Source organism: Pezoporus occidentalis, unplaced genomic scaffold (assembly GCF_034315485.1).
Source record: "Pezoporus occidentalis ecotype Australia unplaced genomic scaffold, CSIRO_AGI_Poc_V1 ctg45, whole genome shotgun sequence".
NCBI lineage: Eukaryota > Metazoa > Chordata > Aves > Psittaciformes > Psittacidae > Pezoporus > Pezoporus occidentalis.
Window position 1 is genome coordinate 6,580,128 of NW_026915780.1, and position 17,079 is coordinate 6,597,206.

The window sequence follows — 17,079 nt, forward strand, 5'->3', positions numbered from 1 at the left end:
ACCTTTCCCAACCGCGATCCCGCTCCCCGGGGCTGCAAGGCCACGGCCCCAGCCGGGATCCGCCTCACACCTCAGGGCGGGAAGGCGGCCCGGACACCAGGTCTACCCGCGGCGGGAGGACCGCAGCGCTGCGGCTCCGTGCCCGGGCGGAGCGTGCGGCAGGCGGACCGCTCCCCGGCAGCGCCGTTCCGGTGCCGCGGCTCCATGGACGCCAACCTGCGGTTCTGGCGGGCGGAGGGGCAGGTCGGCGGCGGCGGGGGCAGCCGGGGCGGCCCGGCCCGGGGACAAGCCCCGGTCTGACCGCAACGTGTGTCCCACAGTCTTTTTTACAGAGGCTTCTGCTATGGACGGACGTGTTGGATCCCCTGCTGCTGTTCAAGTCCTCCGTGAGTAGTTGCAAGGCCTCTGAGGAAATAGGAAATGCATAGATATAGATATAATAGATGTAATCTGTGTTTTAACTTACGGTACCCAAGTCTGTGCCAGGTCCTGCAGGTTCCATGAGTAGATTTAGCTGGGTGAGCATGTAGCCCAAGTCAGATCCATGCATGTGGGTTTCCGCTTGTGAAGGCAAAAGTAAAAGCTGTGTTAGTGGTACTTGTACCTGTGCCTGGAGAAGAGAAGGCTCCTGAAGGGGAGACCTGAGAGCAGCTCCAGTGCCTAAAGGGGCTGCAGGAAAGCTGGAGAGGGGCTTGGGACAAGGGATGTAGGGACAGGCCAAGGGGAATGGCTTTAACCTGCCAGAGGGGAGACTGAGATGAGCTCTTAGGCAGAAGCTCTTCCCTGTGAGGGTGCTGAGGCGCTGGCACAGGGTGCCCAGAGAAGCTGTGGCTGCCCCATCCCTGGCAGTGTTCAAGGCCAGGTTGGACACAGGGGCTTGGAGCAAGCTGCTCTAGTGGAAGGTGTCCCTGCCCGTGGCAGGGGTTGGAACTGGATGAACTTTAAGGTCCCTTCCAACACAAACCAGTCAGTGTCTTTATGTTAATAAATAGAATTACAGCTGTGTGCATTTCTCTGTATAATTAAATAAAACAAAGGGCATTTCTAGACACACCGCTTCAGCAGCCCTGCTTAGACCATGGCTGCTGTGCCAGCACTTGAATTAGATTTAAGAACCAATTAAGAACCAGGACACCCCCAAAGACAAGAGCTGTGGAACAAGCAGCTGGACATGCTCTTTCTGAATACAGACACTTGCAGGAGGAGTGTGATGTGGAGCTGTCACAGGTTTGGAGAGGACAGGTTTGCTGAGCTGCACCCCAGACACCCCAAATCTCTGCTGCCTAATCCACACAGCCATCCTCGTGGTGTGGCTTAGTCTGAAGCTCATGAAGATCTTTGATTCTCTTCCAAGTGGCTGTACTGAAATGAATCCTTCCCTGAGAGGGAGCACAAGTGCTGACTAGGCCCTTTTTATACCAGAGAATGATTATTGCAATTTCAACACTAAGTTTTGAAAGTGTGATACATTGGTGGCCATAATGTGTAGCTTCCAAATTTCAGGAACTGTTCTGACAAGAGAATTGTGGGGAAGATGTGTGTTTCTATCCATCCACTTCTGTATAGTTTTGTCAGGGGTGACAGAGGAAAAAGCACATTGTATGAGAGTTGGCTGGTTAGTCAGTATAGAATCATAGAATCATAGAATAGTTTGGGTTGGAAAGGACCTTAAGATCATCCAGTTCCAACCCCCCTGCCATGGGCAGGGACACTTCACACTAAACCATCTCACCCAAGGCTCTGTTGAACCTGGCCTTGAACACCACCATGGATGGAGCATTCACAACTTCCCTGGGCAACCCATTCCAGTGCCTCACCACCCTTAAAGAACTTCTTCCTTATATCCAATCTAAACTTCCCCTGTTTAAGTTTTAACCCGTTACCCCTTGTCCTATCACTACAGTCCCTAATGAAGAGTCCATCCCCAGCATCCCTATAGGCCCCCTTCAGATACTGGAAGGCTGCTCTGAGGTCTCCACGCAGCCTTCTCTTCTCCAGGCTGAACAGCCCCAACTTTCTCAGCCTGTCTTCATACGGGAGGTGCTCCAGTCCCTGATCATCCTCGTGGCCTCCTCTGGACTTGCTCCAACAGCTCCATGTCCTTTTAATGTAGATTGATTTTTTTATTATTCTTATTTAAGGGAAAACTCAATTAAAGCCGTAGAACACTGTCAAAATGTGTGCACATGGGGTATTTCCTTGTCACTTGCAGAGTTAAGTGTATTGTGTCTATCTATTCATCTATCTCTATAGTTATATATGGTATGAATGCATAGCCCTATATATATTTACATGTACAAATCACATAATTTAGTAAATGTACATTATATGTATATATATGTAAATGTCAACAATAAAATTTCATAGTACATTCAGGATTTGGAGATCTGGGATTAGTTCCCACCTCCTGGAATTAAAATACACTCTTGCAAATAGAGATGTGCCTGTTGAGAAAAAGGCAAACCATCTCATCAATTCTCCCAAGAGGAGCAGAGTTTTATGTAGACTGTGGATAACTACATGAGTTTACAGTTGAAGTGTACCTGTTTTCCATAATCAAAAGCTTAAGCCAAGTTTAAAGGAAGAGTGTATGGTCCAAAACTTGATCACACGTTTGTGAACATGCAGGAGCATCTTGTGATGTTGCGACTTGTTTCCGGTCGCTTTTAAAAGTCTGGTTTGGAATTCAGTTTTAAAACAGCCATCAGTGCCTGTGGTGATATTGGATGGTTGCTTTGGCAGCAAATCTTTATGTTTGCCAGCACACATGGGTAACTTTGAGTACAAGATGATTAACTCTTGATTTCAGTGAGGTTTTTCATATACTTCCATTTCCAGTGCATTTGTGTAGCAGGTTGAGGGATTGATACAGAAAGGAACCAAGGGAGTCTGAATAACCTAAAGGTTTCTCTGATTGTGAGCTGGTTGTGTGCCTAGGTGTGTTCTTGCTTGTACTACTCTGGTGAGGGACAGGTGCTTTATTAGCTTGACACGCTAGGTTCGTAGTTAGAATGTCTTGTAACGGATCTGTTGCACTCCAGAATATTGAAATCTAGGTTATTTTATCTGTTTGTTTTGTTTTTTCTCAAATACAGGACGAAATAAGAAGAACCAGGTTATCCATACAAAGCACTGGGAAGACCCTAAATGAACCCATACAGAATGCTCAGGTATTTTGGAGTGCAGTGCATAGGAAATAGAGGTATCTTTTCTTCATGGCTGAAGCAGTTGATACTAATATAAAATGTAACAGACAGAATACTGAGATTCTGATACAAGTGGTAGCACAAGAAAAACTCACTGATACAGATGTTTTTCAAATCTATCAATCTAGCAGGAATTCCTTTGGATTACTACTGACTTTAATGCCAAATCGCAGTATTATCATCCTGAAGAATGCTAGGTTGTATATCATATAGCTAAGAGATGCTCTCGGATCCCTGTAGGAATCATTGCTCTAAGCTTGTCTGTCCTCACTTGGGGTGATACAGGTAGATGATAAATATGCAAAGAGCTTAATAAGCTCATTTAAATCTTAGATGTTGTAACACCATACAGAGGGCAGGTTGGTTTAGTGGCACATCTCACAAAATGAGCAGTAGCAGTACTTGGGTGGGAAATCTATTCAGTTACTGGGAAGTAGTGCTGAACCCTTGCTTCATTAGGAGGAGTTTTTCTTTTGACTCAGTGTGGCATTTGTACCTTGTGTGTCAAAGCCTGAAAGGAGAAATAGAAACTTCTGTGATTCCAGAAAAGCTAAAGTCTTAACATAAGTGTTTGGGCTTTTAGCCATAAGTAAACTGTTGTTTTCTGGTTTAAAACTAACTTTCTGTTCTGCCATAGTGTGTGCTTTGGTGCTGTCACACAGCACATAGGATGTAAGTTATATTCAACAAGGAGTGTGTTGAAGAGTATGTTGTTAGGGACAAAAGTAATTACAGGGGTGTATACATATATAGCACTATATTAAAGTGAGTTATTGGGGAAAAAAAGGAGAGTATAATAAATGTGCACAGAAGATTTTACCCAGTCTCTTCCAAAGCTTGGTTACTAACCTCATTTTCAAATTGTTTAGACAAAACAAGCCTTCCTGCTAAGCCTGGTAAGTTCACAAAATACTTACACTGGGTTTTTTTTCTTTCTCATTCACATATGGCAACAGTGGTCTAATATTCCTTTTCTTATTTAAGTCCAGTGTGCATCCTGATACAGATGATATAATTCCTGTTTTGTTTAGACCTCCAGGTAAGTTCCCTTAAGAGAAGCTTTGTGTATGTGAGTGAATCATCACAGGGGACTAGCTCATAGTGAATAGATGCTGTGATACTGCAATGGTATTCTCCATATACAAAAGCAAGTAGACTCTTCTGTTAGTTGCATTGTCATAGTTGTTGAAGATTTATTATTCCTACAATCCCCTTGAGGAATTTTTTCCCTGTAGTTTATCTGCTCATCTAGATGGAATTAGTCTGACCAGTCTCTGATCTCACTGCATAATGAGTTCCCAAATCCCTCCCCATATAAAGCAGTCTACCATAAGCTAAGTTTTCCTTTGGTGGATGTGGCTATTGTATGAATTTACTTGCTGTGGTGACAGACAAAGTCTGCTTGGGTGAGGCCAAGACAGCACAGGTTCCTAATCAGATATAACCATAGTGAGGCTATTTACTCATTATCTTGTATAACCACTCATAGCTGTGGCAGCTTTTGTTGCCACCTATCTCTTTTTGAACAGAGAGTTGATTTCTGTTCAACACTCAGTTATACTGTTGAGTGGAGCTCACAAGGGCTCCTTTTGGCTACAAGCTGTGACCAGGTATTCTGATTTCTGGGATGTGGAATGAGAGACAAGGGTTAGAATTGACATCTGTGGTGATGGTGTGTTTTTTTTGTGGGCAGTGTTTTACTTAGAGCTGAAAGTAGAAGGGGGAAGTTAGGGGAATTTTCAACTCAAGACACACACAGCAGTTATTTTTACTGAAATAAAGGTTTCTTTCTTTTTAGCCTTCCTGCCTGTATCTCTTCCATTGGTGAGTAATCATGAAAGATGCTAGTGGTACCGCATGGCTTATATTTTTCCAAAGCCAAGGTTTATAGGGAGGGAATAGAAGGCTTCTTGTATGTTCAGCACAAGCTTTTTAAAACATCTGTTTTATGGGAAGTGCTGAGTAACCTAGAAATCAAGCCCTTAAGGAATCTCATTGGAAGTCCAAACCTGTTAGATACTTTCTTTCAGCAGCATGCAAAGAGGTTGTTCTTGAATGAAGGTTGCTTCTGATGCAAGCTGAAATTCACTCAGCATTGAGAGCACGGCCTGATGTTGGTCTGTTTAACCTCCTACTGAACTGCAGTAGGAAGGAGTCGGAGCCTTGTGTTTTGTGTTTCATACCCAAAATATGGATATTTTTCTTATGTAAATTGTGCGTTTGCAAGGAAGAAATGGTGTTGTCAAGAAGTTACAGATGTAGGAATAAACTCCTATTGCAGTGCTCAAAACTTGCACCATTTTGTTTCATCATCATAGAGTAGTTGTAGCTGTAATTATATGCATGTTTAGTTGTTCAGATATGTTTGGGTTTGGCCTATGAGTATACATACTGGGATGTCATTCCATACACAGATTACAGCATGGATTTACATGGCACTGCTAGAAAGTATTATGAAACTCTCAATGGCTGTTAAATTCCTTAAGAACAGTAGCAAGATTAACAGAAGTACTTCTTTTTGGTATTTACAGCTTAATGCTCTTTCATAGATGTGGTTAGATTCAGTGTTGGTATTAATAATAAAGGTAATACATTCACTAATATTAAATGAATTGCTGTCCTCTTCAAGGCTTTGGACATTCCCTGCCCTCCTCTTATTCAGTATTTGCCTTATCTTGATTGACTCTGCCCTTTGAGAGTGCTCCACACTTTGAGCATGGTCGGTCAGGCTTCAAGAAAGGCTTTATTAAAGCTGAAGTTCTTATTCACAGTCTGAATTTGAGAAGGAATTGGGAAGTAACTCCTAAAATCTTTGATCTTAGATCAGTAAGATTTAGTATTTATATCCCCACTAGTCAAAACAATCTGACCCTTTCTCATTCACTTCCTTAATTACATTTTTATTACCTTAGTTATTATATTTGCATCTATTTAAGCTTCGCAGGTACAAATGTATTTGTTATTTGGGGTAAGAAAGCATCTTGCTCAAATATTCTTGCATGTAGTGTTTTAATCACTGTGTTTCTGTGGTTTATATTGGATAGAAAAAGTGAATATTTCATATCTGTAGCAAAAAAGTGTGTTACCCTGGAGTTAAGGCAAATGGTTTTTGGTACTGACTGAAGCCTTTGACACTGCCTCAGATAGTAACATAGCCATTGTCTTCATGCTCTAGCCAACTACTGCTCACCAAAACCTCCTAGACTCACCAAACCTACTTTCCTTGTGGGGTTTCCCTCTTAGGTTATTGCTTCATCTCTTCAGCACCAAGCAAGGCACAACTTTTTTTATCAGGTAATTGCCTCTTTCTGTCTACATTTATCCTTTTCTTCCTGTCTCAATCCCAAATTCATTTTTTCTTGTAATCTGTTGTTTCTGCAGTTCTTGTTTCACATGTACACCACGGGATTCACCCTCTTCAATGGAAATAGAACCCCAAAGGCTGAAGTATATATTGATCTTTATTTCTGCTATCATCTTAGTTGTACAAGACCATTTTGAATGTGATTTACAAGGGGTTTACAAATGGACTTACAGAATGTGTTTCTTCTGTCCTCCTTAGGAGTACTCGATTCAAGAAAAGCAGATCTTCCTCAGCCTGGGAGCTGTTTCCTATGCAGCGTGTATTGGTGTATGTATTTGCTTGATGGTTGCCTTCCTAATAAGCTCTCCAGAGAAGGAGTAGGCACTGAGATAATCACACTGCCAAATCATCCTTCAGCATTGTGCTCTGATGCTCTACTCTGGTGTCTTGCCCCAGAACTGTTCAGGATAACAATTTTCCTGATCATCTGCCAGCCAATACCTTGCTTGTCTTCCTCTGATGTTTCTTTTTCTGTCCTTTTCATTCTGCAAGCTTAGGAAATGGTAGTGAGAGGAAATAGGCAAGGTTTACAAACACAGAGTAACCCACTGGGTTGGAGTTGATGTTTTTATGCGGTACGGTGGAAGTGATCTGTCTGTCCCTAAACGAGTGATTAAATCTGCAGGCATCTGTACTGGATAGAGTGAGCTCATATATCAGAGACAGCATAAGCATGAAAATACTGCATTGAATGGAATGCAAGTAAATTAGCCTTCCTGAGGGCTACAGAGCTAGCCCTGTGCTATGCTGGAATAGGTATTTGGTTTCTGGAGTTTGCTATGTCAGAATGAGCTCTGGTGTCCTCATATGACACTCATTGCAAGTGTATCTGCCCTTACAATGCATTTTCTCACTCTCCACACTAAACAGTGATTTTTATAAGCCTGCTGGCAGAAGAATATGAGTATTCCTGCTTTTGTTAGAGGGACTTGCAGCCACTTTCCACCAGGTAAAACAGTTTGGCCAGCAGTGCTCAGGACTTACAGAGGTCTGGGGAGGCAGCTATGCCCATGGGTGAATGTGGGAGTTCTTCCCCTTTGTTTTCCAAGGGAGACTGTGAGCACTAGCTGGTGTACTGGCTATTTATTCCTAAAGGAAACTTTCCTGTATTATGGGAATATAGAATCGGGCTGAAACCACAGGGAATCAGTAACAAATACACAAGTAAACCAGGTTTCCTGTTTGGGGGAGAGAGTGGTATGGGATGCAAGGCAGCTGGATGGGTGCCCAGGGAATATTAGTCAGAGGTAATTGTGTTCCGTCTTTATTATTCACACTGCTGCTGTCCTCTACATAATAATGTTTAATGCTTTTTTTCATCATGATATTTTGTATTCTTATCTAAAAGAGCGATTACAAACACCTTCAGAGCACATCTGCATTTTGCTGGGATGTTAAACCAAGGCATTTATTTTTATAGATGATAACTACGTGCTAAGTCACAGATCTATTTTCCTAACCTGCTGCACACACTGAAATGCTGCACATTTCCTTTAATAGAAGGTCCCTGTTTTCTCCCCATGCATTAGGCTCTTCCTCTCGTCTTCATGAATCGTTACACGCTGAAGAGTCCATTAACACATCTAATCATCAAAAAAGTCCTACCTGCTCCTCTGCTTGGTGAGTAAAGAGGAACTGTGCCTCGTGCAGCTGGTCTGAGGGCCATTTCCTGACCCCATCTCACTGTAGAGATATCTTGCAGAGGCGTGGTCTTACTGTTTCCTAGCCTCCTTCTGTGAATGCCTTTGCTGGGTACCATCCTTTCTGTGTGAGAGTTGATGCTCACTGATCAGTGGAACTGACTTCTTGATTCTTGCTGGTTTTCAATTGTAAAGCTGCAGAGCACTCTCCTGGCCTTTGTGTATGCATGACATGCAACTGTTTCTCCAGGGATGCATTTTTCTTTGGTTTGCACATCATACTTGAAACCATCAGGACTGCCAGGACTGTGATAGATATGACATTGTGTGGCACATGTGTGACACCAGAGTGCAACATAGCTCTGGGTGTGCACTCCATAGTTCCTTACTCAGATGCTGCTGGCTATGAAACTGCTGACAGCATAGAGAGTTGTTACAACAGAATATCACTAACCTTGCAAGGTAGTAGCACTGAAACTCTCTACTGACATGGTGAAATTGCACCAGGACGAGTTTCACTGTTTGATGTCATCGACTGGTTTTCTAGTGTCATTGAAGACACTTTTGGCTTTTCCTAGGGGGAAGCTGGTAAAATTAAAACACGTCATCTCCTCTGTTCCAAGTTAAGTGAGATGGCTCCCCAGATCGTTCTGAGGATCTGCATTAGAGCTTTCTGACTTGTTTCCCTTGGAGTAGGTGTTAAAGTGTGCTTCCACTTCCTTAAATGCAGAGAGAAACCTGAGGGTAATTGTCTAATATTAGTGCAGCATTTGAAAAGTGCCATCTGTTACACTGACGCGTTTATTGAACAGCGCTGCCCAAAAGTAATAAAAAGAGAAATCTATTGTTTCAAGCGTGGTCAGTTTGCCAGGCTGACCAAGGCCTAGAAAAGAGAAAGGAGGAAACCAGCTAGATTACTAACTCCCATTAGATACGACCTTTGTAAGTGCCAAGGTTTGTGTTTTCGGTGACTGACGGTGGGATGGGTTTTTTCAGGCACCTTGTAAAGCTCGGTCCGGAGGAGACTGGAACATTTTCATCTCAGATCCAGCTGAAGCATTGCCACTTCTCTGCCCAGGTGTCTGTCACAAGTCCATAATGGAACATATTAGAGCCAGTGTTCCCCTGACACCCTCCCTTTCAAATCGGGCGTGCAGCCTTTAAGTAAAGTCTGTTCTCTTCTGGGTCTTTTCTTCTGTGCTGACCAGTACAAAACCTTTCGACAACACAGATCCATCCACAAAGTACTCACGGTTTGAACTGGATGACAGTGATTGAAAGCTCCGAGTCTGTAATGATAAAGCACCTTTTAGGATTGGGGCCTTAAAATCTAACTCAAGCTCCTGAAACAAAGATTAAGATCCCAAGCAGCTTTTTGTGGGGCAGCCTCTTAAGCTGCCAGGTTATTCAGTTGTGAACTGCTGAACTGGAAGTGTGAAATGCATGTACTTATGAATGTTGCTACTGAGGTAGTTCTGGATCTTTCAAAGCCAAATCCTCTCTAACTCTGCAGGCTTGATGACTGCATTTACTGTGGTGGTGACGAGAAGCCCAGAATTTGACAATGGAATTAAAGTGATGGACAGAAATGGCAAGGTTGTAGGAGTGTCGCAGAAGGCTGGTGAGAAGGTAGGTGACAGGGTGGAGGCCTCTCCTGATGTGCCTTTTGGTTCCTGCTGAGAGCTGAATGTGGTGCTGAGGGCTGACAGAGTTGGATATATTGACATGAAGAACCCCAGGTCAGGTGCTGAGCCTTTGGGTAGGCTTTGGGCTAGGTTTCTGGACCAAGGTTCTACAACCCTTGTGTCTTCAAGGGCTAGCAGCCTCCCCTGAGCAATATACTGATTGTCAGAGTTGAGCCCCAGAGACCCTAGCACAGGCATTGCTGCTTTCCCTTGTCATCTTGGAAGGAGACAAGACTTCTGGACCTTCTGATGGGACACCTCAGAGAAAAGCCCTGTATTGTATGTATTGCATGCACCTCTCCAGTGGGAATGTTATTTAAAGGCTGTGCCTCCCACAGGGTAGTGCCCTGATGTACAGTGTGCTGGTGCATTTTAGCCTTGGGCTCCAGCTGCTTACCCTGGATCTGCTCCTTGCTCTGCTCATCAGCGTCCACTGTAGAGCCTGGCATAGGAACTAGAAGTCACATTTTATGTGCTGTCAATGACCCTCCTTTTCTATGCTGCTGTCCAGAGGGGAGGAAGCAGCTCTTTGAGCATAAAGATTTATGGAGAGCTGGAGGGAGAACTAGTTAGGATGCCCAGAAGGTACAGCCATTTGGAAGAAGTTCAGCACAGCTTAAAAAGAGCAACCCTCAGCAAAATTACTATCATGATAGGAAAACTTGATACGACATCAGTAGTTTCACTTACCCTTTAAGGTATTTCTTAGTCACAAGTGGACTATTTGCCACTTGTAGGAGTTTAGTTTCCATGTAAGAAAGAATTCCTCTAAGAAGTGTTCTAATTCCCCATTATCCTGTTGCTTGAAACTTCGCATTAGACAAAGAAGTGCTCAGATAAACATGCAGTATTTGAAGCTGCACACACTGCTTTAACATCATTTCTTCTCCTCTCTCCCTCAAGGCTGTTAAAGAAACAGCGATATCACGAGCAGTCTTGTTTGGGACAACGTTTTTCCTGCCACCCATGGTTACGTACCTTGTGGAAAGGTAGGAGGGGCTGCCAAAGGGCTGGGGGTGCCTGGTTGGGGTGTCTGCTGGTGTTCAGTCTGGCTGCTACCACTTGCCAACTCTTTCTTGGCTTTGCAGTATTGCCTTGGTACAAGTGATGATCTGGGATGTTTCTGTTCAGCTACTGTGATTCATTTAGATAAGTGAGTCTGGTTATGCCCACATCCATGTGGTGAGGGTTTGCAGGAGGCTGTGTAAAGCTATAAGGATTTCCTCTCTCCTCCCTTACAGGAAACAAGCCTGTGCTCTCCTGGCAGGCTGTTTTCCAGCACCTAGCTTCCCTAACTTGATTTGGATCCTAGTGTCTGGTGTACAGGGTGGTCACAGCACTTAGCTTAGATCTGTTAGTGCTACAGAGAAAATATGGCTCTTGAACTTGCAACAGAAACTGGATCCCAGCTTGGAAACACTTATTCATGTATTGTAAAACCTGCTCTTGCAACCTTTAGAAACTGTGTATTATAAGAATTCATTGTATGCTTTGTGAGAGAATTCTTAGCCTGCCCTGAGCTTTTGGTAGGGATCATCTATATCCTGTACATAACACAAGTAGGGATCATCAATGTTGTGTCATTTGGTATTGCCTAAATCAATTCCTTATCCCCTTCTTTAGCTCAAGGGACTCCTGTTACCAGAAGACATAAATACTGATGTAAGATAAAACTTTGAATAGATGTGGAGTAATAAATTTTTGCACAAGGCAAAGTAGGACTTAACAAGAGGAGCTAAATCTAAGGGGAAAGAGAGTAATGCAAGAAAAATCTTAGGCACAGAACTGAGAGGCTTTAAAGTGCTAATGCAGCTCTTCTTTTGTCACTTTGATCCTGCTGCTTATTTTCTTAATCATGTATTGACAATCTAGACTTGGCAAATGCTGCAGCTAAATACAGAACAAAGGGGAAGAACAGGAGTTAGGAATAAGAGCACAGGACATCAAGTAAGGAAGTATTCTTAGGGTTTCTAAGCCTTGGTTATTGCTCATTTCAGTGCTATTTCAACCACTAAAATAAGAGCTAGTGCTTTTTGTCTCACTGTCAGGTTACTTTTCAAGCCTAAACTGACATATTTACTTTCTCAATGTCTTGGGCAGAGCGAAAATGGTGAAGACTCCACGTACTTTGGCTTTAATGAGAATGTTTGTGATTACATCAGTACTAACAGGGATGCTGCCCGTCTCGCTCAGTATGTTTCCGCCGTGTGGAGAGGTAAGTCCTGTCACAGGAACTGATTTAGGATTACTGTTACATTAAACAGGCATTCCAGAACTATACCCAGCAGTCTTGAGGCCATGTAGAAAACAAACAATAAGGTTAATGTGGTTGTGCATTTAAAAAGGGGCAGTAGAGGCTGCTTGTGAAGGCCTATGCACTAGGCAGAGGATTGCAAGGCTTTCTAGGTCTAAATTGTGTTGTGTGCTACAAATCTGCATTGAAAGTGTAAACATAAATCAGGTTTTCACAGCACTTTGAAGCAAGCAAGGTCAGGAGAGCTGTCTTAAAGATTGAAACCAAGGCTCTTCCAGCACTGTTTTCAGTCCTTCTGGAGAAAGGGAGGATGTAGATGCAAAGTCAGCATGAGCTTGTCAGAGGTAAACCACCTCACATGTGACAGACATCTCTTCACCTGCCTTATTGAACTGTGAAGTGTAATTGTTCTCGGGGAAGGGCAGCTTTCCTGGCAGGCATTAAATGGACAGGCTGAGAGAGCTGGGTTGGTTCAGCCTGGAGAAGAGAAGGCTCCTGAAGGGGAGACCTGAGAGCAGCTCCAGTGCCTGAAGGGGCTACAGGAAACCTGAAGAGGGGCTTTGGACAAGGGCCTGTAGGGACAGGCCAAGGGGAATGGCTTTAACCTGCCCGAGGGGAGACTGAGATGAGCTCTTAGGCAGAAGCTCTTCCCTGTGAGGGTGCTGAGGCGCTGGCACAGGGTGCCCAGAGAAGCTGTGGCTGCCCCATCCCTGGCAGTGTTCAAGGCCAGGTTGGACACAGGGGCTTGGAGCAAGCTGCTCTAGTGGAAGGTGTCCCTGCCTGTGGCAGGGGTTGGAACTGGATGAGCTTTAAGGTCCCTTCCAACACAAACCAGTCTGGGATTCTATGTAGCCCTTGAACCTTGTGCTTTGAAGAAGGCCAAGTGGGAGTGGAGCCTGGGATTCCTTTCTGCATTTATTTCCTCTCCCTTACCAGCACTGTGTGAGTATGCTCAGAAAATCACTGACTGGCTCTTGCAGTTTCCAGTGGTTTCTTTTATTTGCCTGAACTTTCTGGCATTGTAATATCTTGTTTTAGATTTCTTAATCTCTTATGACAAGGATAAACTGAAAAGAAATGAGGGGGCTTTTTAGAAGCTATATACCGAGTTTTGGAGGTTGGTTCCCTTTGAACTTCCCAGTTGCCCAACACACAGCACTCATTCTCCTGGGCGCATCACCCAAATATATTTACAATTGGACTTGATGATCTTTGAGGTCTTTTCCAACCTAAATGGTTCTATAGTGACTGGAGATAATGTCAGTAATGCTGTGTTTAGATCTCAGGAGTACCGCTGATTTTAAATGAAGCATATTTCTTCCTTAGAAGGAAAAAAAAGCCCCAAACCAAAAACCTCTTGGAACCCCAAATCCCATCCAGTCTTGCTCCTGAACACACTATTACAATCTGTGCAAAGTTCAATGCAGTATGAAGGGTTTATCATATACTTACCAGGAATGGTGTTGATTCCCTTTCTCTGTACCTTGCAGATAAAGCGAGCAGACCTTGAGCCAGAAATTCTCTCATCTACAGAAGAAACAGAGTTCTTCTACAACAGGGGAATTTAGAGGTTGGCTTAATATAGGAAAGTGTGCTCTGGTGGAAGTGAATTCTGAATGTATGAACAAATTCATCCGGCCTGTGCGCCTGTGTCATGAATTTATGGTGGCATACATACAAGACTTGGTGTACAGGGCTGTGGTCTATGAAGAGGCAGACGTTGCAAAAGGATACTGCAAGGCCCAGCCCACAGGGAGATACACACACAACTGGTACCAGGAAGCAGCATTACACGGTATTTGTCACAAACGGCATCTGGATGCTTCCTCCTGTGATTGATTTCTTAATTAAAGGATTATTGAATACAAAAGGTTGTGTGGCTGCTGATGTGGCTGCAGCTATTGACATGCTGCTTTACACAGCTGGTAAAGGTGGTTGCAGCAGTAGTCCTTTGGGTGAAGTTGAGCTGGTTCTTGGAATACTTACTCTGTGGGTTCCATTGTATTTAGGAACACTCATTGCAAGGATGAGGCATGAGTGAGGTAGCCATTAAAGTGGTACTAGAGAAAGCAACCCTGATGGCAGTACAATATTTGTTCAATAAGAACTCTTCAGGAAATAGGTGTCAAACTTGGTTACAAAGGGATTCTTGTCTTTCTCAACATCTTTGAAGGAGTTTTGAGGCCTGAACCTCTTGACATTTAGAACTTGTTTTTACACTGAAGCCACTGGGAAATCCTGTGGCCTCCTGACCTTGTTGTGGACAATGAGGGATCCCACCTTTGCAAGTTGATGGTGCTTATCTAAAGAGAAAAGCTGCCTTTTGAGATGTGGCATAAGGATTATCCTAGTGATCAGTGCAGTGATCATCAGAATTAGCCAGGCAACCAGGGCTGTCTGTGAAGAGCTGCAGAAGGTTTTTATACCAGAGTAAAAACAGGTGAAACACCAAATGGGTAAGTGAAAAGTAATGAGCTTGGTAAAGGGGATAATCCAGCTTCACATGGGGCTGCAAGCCACTGGGAGTGGAAGATTTAGATTAGTAAAAAACTTCTTCCTAATACCTATGAGGGTGCTGAGGCACTGGCACAGGGTGCCCAGAGAAGCTGTGGCTGCCCCATCCCTGGCAGTGTTCAAGGCCAGGTTGGACACAGAGGCTCGGAGCAAGCTGCCCTAGTGGAAGGTGTCCCTGCCCGTGGCAGGGGGTTGGAGCTGGATGAGCTTTAAGGTCGGTTAAACCAGTCTGTGATTCAGTGGATTAGGGGTAGTGCAGAAAGCTCAACATGTAGTTGAACTTCGAAGTTCTTATCAAAGGGCATTACAGATACTAAAAGCTGACATGAATGTAAGAGAATGGGCATTTCCATCAAAGGGAATCCATTGAGGAATACTAAATCCATGGACACTAGACCAGCAAAAGAAGGTTGTTAAGTTCCACACTGCTGGTGAGTGGGGCAAATAATTTATTTGTGTGTTGTCACTTTCTTCTTGTGTCTTGTTTTGATGGCCATCGGGATATGATATTTGGCCAAACAGATCTTTGTCTGGCCCAGTACAGCTGCTTTCATGTGGTTTTGCTGACCTGCCACAGACTCGAGATCAAACCACCTCCTGGGGCAATAACGTGGACAAGTGTGGTAGGAGAGCCTGTGGTTGTGATAAGTGTAGGCAGAGGTCACAGGAGACATGGCTCTGTGATAACTGATGTTAAGATGTGAGGTGCTGCTGCAGCTGTGTGTGACAAGGATAAATACGCACCAAGTAACGTAATAATCACTTTCACAGCAGTAATTTTACACTTACAAAAAGTCTGCCGTAATTTAACTTCCTTTAGCACAACACACAGGTCAGTGCTCTCCTGTTGCTGGAGCATTAACATTTCTTTTTACAATATGAGAGAACCAGTGTTTCCTGATCTACTCCATCCCTACAGGAAGACAACAGCCTGCAGCAAAGTAAGGCAAAACAGCAGGTCTTTTGCAGGAAAACAGTTCCTGCTGTGCTTTTGGCACTGAACAAAAGCAGGAAGTAGGGGTTGAGTTTAGCTTCTTGTTTGAGTTCTGCCTTTTCTGAGCCTTCCTCTAACAACATACTGCCAGATGAGGGGAGGGGACAAGGAAGTAGCAGCACATCCTAAGGACCTGGAACCTGAGGGGAGCATGCTGTGAAGCTGTTCCAGGAGGACAGCGTGGATACACACATCTGCAACAGCAGCCAAAGGAGACACAAGCAGGGAAGATCACATCAGCCTCTGCTCTCCTGAGCTGGGAGGTCACTAGGAAGGAGGAGGCTTGTCCTGCTTTTTCTTTGGATAGCTTAGGGTCAGCTGGAACAGGGTTACAGTCTCAACCTGCTGCTCTCAATGAAGTGTTTGTCTCCTTCCAAATCTTTAGTAACAGTGGCACCATTAACATCCTACAGTTAAATGCTCCAAACCCCCATTTGTCTATAAGTCCTATTCCAATAACCTACCAGAAGAACCTCAGCTGGGGTCTCATTCCACTCTCAGCAGACATTAAATGGCAGTGCAATGAAGACCTGCACCTCTCCCACTCCTTTTTAATCGTGATTTAAGAGCAGCTAAAGTAAATACCAGTTCCATGAGCCACCGTGGGAACAAACAACAAAGAAAACAACAAAACAACCCAAACCTCGACATTAGAGCAAAGCCAACAAATGAGAGATAACACATCCATAACGTTGAGTTGTCCTGGCAACCAGACAAGCCATAAATTCTCTGGCACCAGACTTGGATGTTTTAAGCAAACTGATGTCATTACAGCTCTGTGAGTAAGGCTGATGGAGCAGGGCTGGTAACAGTGGCTGTTATTACAGCTGCCCATTAGCAAACTGCTGGCTTCTTACTGAACACCCCAGTTGAAACTTGCCACATTAAACACAGCTCCCTCCGGGTTATTAAATCTCTCTTTGCTTTCCCCTTCTCTCTATTGCCCTAACCAGAATTTTCCAGAAGAGGAGGGCAGGCACCTGCCACTTAAATTGGCAGCCTGGGTGATTCAGCTGCTTCCCAAATCAGGGCAGGGAAAATACATTGCTAAAAAGGCCCTGACACACTCAGTCCTGAAATAGAGCCATTGTGAGACTAGGAAGAGACTTGTCCAGATTTACTGGTAATGCAGTGAGGAGAACAAGACTGGGACAAGTAGCAGAGCATCCTGTTTGAAGGACTTGAGAGTCAGCACCTACAGGAAAACCTTCCCTTTGTAACATGGAACAGGTTAACAGCATGCATGCCCGAGGCAGGGCTGTCTCCTGCTTTTAGCACCACAGCTGTGTTAAGTGACAGTGCACTGGTGGTGGAACCAGTTTAAGGTGTGGTAAACTACAGTAGATGATTTCAGCCTCTAGGAAAACATGCCTCAGAACAGCACAGTGTGCTAACACTTCCCTACCTGCTCAGCTTGTCATC

The 17,079-nt window shown here is 44.1% G+C and overlaps 1 protein-coding gene across 1 annotated transcript; it reads left to right on the plus strand.

The window, feature by feature from the left end:
* Positions 1-102: 102 nt before the first annotated feature.
* On the plus strand, positions 103-14,019 carry SFXN4 (sideroflexin 4). The gene is made up of 14 exons (XM_062635305.1): positions 103-243; positions 321-386; positions 3,096-3,170; positions 4,076-4,102; positions 4,191-4,245; positions 5,005-5,030; positions 6,450-6,500; positions 6,588-6,653; positions 6,769-6,837; positions 8,100-8,190; positions 9,724-9,839; positions 10,799-10,884; positions 11,996-12,110; positions 13,640-14,019. The coding sequence occupies exons 1-14, from the start codon at positions 205-207 to the stop codon at positions 13,715-13,717; spliced, it is 960 nt and encodes a 319-aa protein (XP_062491289.1). The 5' UTR covers positions 103-204; the 3' UTR covers positions 13,718-14,019.
* Positions 14,020-17,079: the final 3,060 nt, after the last annotated feature.